Source organism: Homarus americanus, unplaced genomic scaffold (assembly GCF_018991925.1).
Source record: "Homarus americanus isolate GMGI-L3 unplaced genomic scaffold, GMGI_Hamer_2.0 scaffold2819, whole genome shotgun sequence".
NCBI classification, from domain to species: domain Eukaryota; kingdom Metazoa; phylum Arthropoda; class Malacostraca; order Decapoda; family Nephropidae; genus Homarus; species Homarus americanus.
In genome coordinates this window covers 1-4988 of record NW_024754864.1, presented here as the reverse complement: position 1 = coordinate 4988, position 4988 = coordinate 1, and the positions used below count along the sequence as shown (strand labels likewise).

The window sequence follows — 4988 nt, the reverse complement described above, 5'->3', positions numbered from 1 at the left end:
GCGATGAATGTTGTGCTTCCCTCACGGCAGGTACTGAGTCGTCAGATGCGCCTGCTGGGTGTGTGTGGGCCTGGGTCAGGAGCAGGGGCTGTGTCAGCAGAAGCGGATAAGGGCTCGTGACAGCAGCTGGGTCCACGACAGCAGCAGGGTGCAGGACATTAGCAGGGAGTACCTGAGGGAGAAAAGAGGGGTGTGTGGGTCCGCACTCAGGAACAGAGGCCGCGTCAGGGGCGGCAGGGGTTACTGCTGGGCCGGGGTCAGCGTCTGAGGCAGGACGGGTGTGCTGGGGTCGTCAGGATGTGGTGCTTGGGGCAGGAAGAGGAGCTGGTGTCTGCTTAGAGTAACAGAGCTGCTTCTGTGTGGATAAGCCATTCTTCTATGCTGCTTGAAGACTGGGAGCGTGATCAGTGTCTCCTCCATCCTGTGTGAGTGCTAATCTCCGGGAGTCACCATTTGTAGGAGTTCGTGGTATAATGTTGTCTAGCACTCAGGATGGATGGAAACTCTAAGGTGGTTTTCTTGTATAATATAAGTTATATGATAGACAGTCTGGTGCTGGAGGTGCCATGTGGTGAGGAGCTGCTCAGTAGAGACGTTCGGTGAGTAGCGTGTTGAAGGAGGTTGATGTGCAGGAGCTTCGTTAGAGAAGATGTTGCCTGTTGCTGGCCTCCTGGTTGAATGAAAGCTGGACAGCGAGGAGCTTGCTGGAGGAGGTGTTGCGTGTTCAGGAACCGAGAGCAGAATGAGAGAGCTGGTTGGTGAGGACGCTCAGAGAAGGACAGCTGGTGGGTCGCCATGCTCGCCGGCGGGAGCGAGGACCGCCAGGCAGCGGCGGAGGAGGTGTTGCTTGTTCAGGAAGAGAGGCCAGAATGAATCTCAATGGAGAGACAGAGCTTATATACCCAGCAGCCGTGAGTCATCTATGAGTCATGTTGGGAAAACCCGAGAAAGTCGCCGGTCTTTGGTTCCGTTGCTAAGATACTGCGGCATCTGGTGACGCCCCCCTCTGGGCCGCTAGTTTGGTTGCTAGGGAAGACGGTAGCAGCTGGTGGCTGCGGCTAGGCAGTTGTAGGCAGTTGTAGGGAAGACGTCCACTACAAGCCTACCGGTAGTTAAAGATGAAATGTCAAATGACTCACTTTAAAATATAAAGAAAATGACCTCGAGTGATAAAAGTGAATTGAATAATATAATATTTTAAGAGACAGACTTACAAACTGAATAAACCGTAAATATTATAGTGTATCTTGTCGGGCTAAGCTCATGATAGTGCATCAATAAGGAGAAGTATCACATGACCCAACCTGACCACGAAACATTAACTCAAGTGAGATGTGAAAAGGATTTAAGTCTGTATATTGACAACAAACTAAATATTCTAAGACCATTGTGAAAAACTACAGGTATACCAACCCATGTAAGATAATGCCACTCAAGACAGGAACCACACACTCTTTCACCTTCCCTTTTGTCATTTCCTGGTGCATTTATAATTACTTTATTATAACCCACCTTTCTTTTAATCTGATATACATATTCTGAGATTATCATATTTATTTTCTACCACAAAACACATTTTTTTATTGAACAACGCTCATTATTTAACTCCTACTCTCTCAGATTCTCCCACCTTTACACCGCCACTTGTCCACAGCATACCTCTCCTTTGCCCTTCAGAACGTCCAGAGCCATTTCACTTATCATATTTTTATTAGTCTCTCCTTATTACCCTGATTACATCCATCTATATTAAAACACCCCAATTTCATTTGCTCTTTCTTTTCTTTGGTAAATGAACATGAAAAGGTGGAGTAAACCAGACACATACACACACTTAGACAAATAATGAAGTACAGTACACAACAAAATCAGAGTAATTTGATGTTTGGCTCAGGAAAGTTTGGGATTTGCTTCCTAGTTTGTAAGGACCCAAGCACTGGACCTTACAGTGTCCTCCACAAAGATCTTAACTAAGTTGTAGATGATTTATCTAAATTATAACTACAGTATAAGTGATATAAAACACAAATTAAGATAGTAGTATTTTATAAAATTTAATAAACTAATGAACAAATTCCTCTATCATACATAATGAATTTTAGCACAAAAAATATGAATGAACTTTCATTTCAATTGCAATATGACATTTAAATTTGTGTAATCAAGAGCTAATGATTGATTGAAAAATATGCACACTTTCATTTACTGACTTCATTAATATCATGGAGACCTCCCAAGTTACTTGATTGATGTAAAGTATTCAGGGACCCATGGCATCTTCTCTCATATTTTATCTAAAGTGACTTGTATACAGCACAATATAATACTGGAGCTTAAACATGTATTCATTGTCATCATGACAAGTGACATTCTTAAATTATAATGTGGTGAAAGTTTTATGGTTAAAAATTTATTCCTTATTTCTCTCAATGTCAATACTTGTTCAACTTTTCAAGTAACTTGCAATATGAAACAAAAAGTGCAAACACAATACATATTCAAACAATTTTAATATTACAGTATACAGGTAGTACTGTACTACAATATATCATACACAGATTTCATTCAAAAATTTCATCGTCCGTCAAAACAAAAAATTTTGTAGATACAGTAACTATACTGTTTACAGTTATGAAAACTCAGACACCAAGCTGAAAGTCCATATAATGTATATACATAATTTTCTTATGGAAAAACTTGAATTCTCTCTATACACTCCTCACAAATTAACATGCTATCTCCAGCCTCCAAACTTTGATAGATGGATATGACATGCATTCCTTCAATTAATTTCTTCTCTTATTATTATTTGGTGAGCGGCAGTCTTGACACTTTCTCAGCTATCATAAGACGGTGCTTATTCAATTTCTCCCAGGAAGATTTGTTTATCATTTGATACAGACATAACTGAAATTAGGAAATCCATTATTAAAATAAAATCTGTATTTTAGCATAGTTGTATATTAATCGTTCAGAATCACAGTACTGTACTGTACTGATCACCATGGGAAGTAAAGTGATGTTATAAATTTTTGGAAAAAGTGAAGGGTGTGTGGTACAGTACTTACTGGTATACTGCTCCTACAATACTGAACAGTATTTTACAATAATGGTAATAATTTTTTTTTTATAGTTTTATGAAAAAAAGAAAAAAGGAATGGACATTAACACACAGTAGGTACTGTACTGTAATACAAAAGGATCTCCAGTGCAATTTATTTTATCTGAAATCCAACTATCTGAACTTTGTCCCCTTTGGTTGGGTTGGGTAAAAATTCTAATTTAGTCCAACAATCCAAAGGCAACTTAAGTTATTGATTTGTTTGTCTGCCACCAGTGGCACTGTACACACTTTGTTTACAAATGTGCCGGGCTTTTTGGTTGATGGGAGGTGTTGGTTCTAATTTCATGCTATGATAAACAAAAATTTATACAGCATATCATATAATACAATAGCACACTTCTTGTGTCAAAAAAAAAAAAGCTCTTTCCACACTCAAACCATCCTCTGGGCGATATAACACAGTTCAACCAGCTGACGCCGAGATGTGTGCGTGTATGTAACCTAAAGACTTCAAAATGTTTACAAAAAGAATCAAGCTGTTTGGCTGCCAATCCTCTATGAAAATCCCCCGAAACCTTGCTACAGTATTTTTGTCTTTGGTAAAGGAACACTTCCTAGTAGGTAAACAGGAAACAGACAAGAAACAAAATTCAACTTACTTATTGGTTCTTTTGGATGAAACTCAACAGTATTTACAGAACCATTATGTCCTGGTAGCTTGTAAAGGATATGTCTTGTAGTAGTGTCCCAAATGTAAGCATGACGGTCAGATGATCCAGCCGATATACGACGCCCATCAGGAGACCAAGAACAACGTAATAATATCTGGAAACATTATGAAAATACAGCAAATATAAAATCCTACAGAATTATTTTGGTGTTAGTAAGAGTCATGAATATTTTATATAAAAAACAAAGTCATATGACTGCAGTAATATTGTAATGTACAGTATATCATCAGAATTTATATGGAACAAGAGATATTACTTGGGGGATGTAAGAACCAGGGTAACTAGGATGCTATGTTAGCTTTTATCGAACAGTATGTTATGAGGGCCTGAAAATGACTAGTATTTTGCTTTGTGTGTGCATTTGTTTTGCGAGGATAATTGTAAACACCAAAAAAAAAAAATGAGTTAGGTAGCTACATGGGATTGCTATAATTGCTGGTTTATACAACTGTAGTATTAGTGAATCCCAAGGAGTGGTGAGTTGACTTTTTCATGGTTCTTTACAATTTTGTTATGCTTTTAATTATGCATAATTCAGACCAGATTCTTGCAACTATCCAGTATCCAGAGGAGAATTTTTTTTTTCTGGTGCATCCCTACACACAACTTACATTTTCAAAGTTGTGCTGGTGTCCTTGGAAAATCTTTACACAGCGTTCTTGTGGAGCAAATGGCCGCACATCCCATATTCTGACAGTGTTGTCCATAGCATTTGAGAGCACATAAGAGCCATCTGGAGAGAGGCTGAGCCCAGTCACTGTATCGTTATGGCCACGCATCCGGTAAAGTAAACCATTCTTTCTCAAGTCCCAGACCTGTGAACAAATGTATTAGTTGCATTTAAACAAAAATTAACTTCAAGTTAAACAGGAGGGTTGTTTACTCCACACTTCTTCAAATTTTAAGAAGATAAATTTTAGCCTTATGACTTTTCATATCCTATGCAGTTGTGTGAATAACTACAGTATTACTCTCCTAATTTATGTGACTGCAGCAACTGTTTACATTACGTTATATAATATGCAGGAAGTTGGAAATGAAAAAATTAATTACCTTCATATCATTGTCAACACCACCGGAGATAACTTGTTCTGATGTGTCGTTAAAGGTCACAGCTGTTACCTGAAGACAAATTTTTTTTGCTAAATTACAATCTTAGATATGTCAGTCCAAGTAAATGTTCTCTTCTAACC

General features: G+C 38.5%; 1 protein-coding gene across 1 annotated transcript; it reads right to left on the bottom strand.

Annotated features, from left to right (window-relative positions):
* Positions 1-2029: 2029 nt before the first annotated feature.
* On the bottom strand, positions 2030-4946 carry LOC121856125 (U5 small nuclear ribonucleoprotein 40 kDa protein-like). Its single transcript, XM_042351444.1, has 4 exons — positions 4849-4946; positions 4407-4610; positions 3724-3889; positions 2030-2907 (listed from the first exon to the last, which is right to left on the bottom strand). The coding sequence occupies exons 1-4, from the start codon at positions 4852-4854 to the stop codon at positions 2858-2860; spliced, it is 426 nt and encodes a 141-aa protein (XP_042207378.1). The 5' UTR covers positions 4855-4946; the 3' UTR covers positions 2030-2857.
* Between the last annotated feature and the right edge of the window lie 42 nt (positions 4947-4988).

What these genes read in the sequence shown, in the direction of transcription:
- LOC121856125 (XM_042351444.1), bottom strand. An exon ending in ACCAGCACAACTTTGAAAAT is followed by an intron (nt 3,890 to 4,406) that starts GTAAGTTGTGTG and finishes TAATGTTTCCAG; the next exon opens with ATATTATTACGTTGTTCTTG. An exon ending in TCATCCAAAAGAACCAATAA is followed by an intron (nt 2,908 to 3,723) that starts GTAAGTTGAATT and finishes TCCTAATTTCAG; the next exon opens with TTATGTCTGTATCAAATGAT.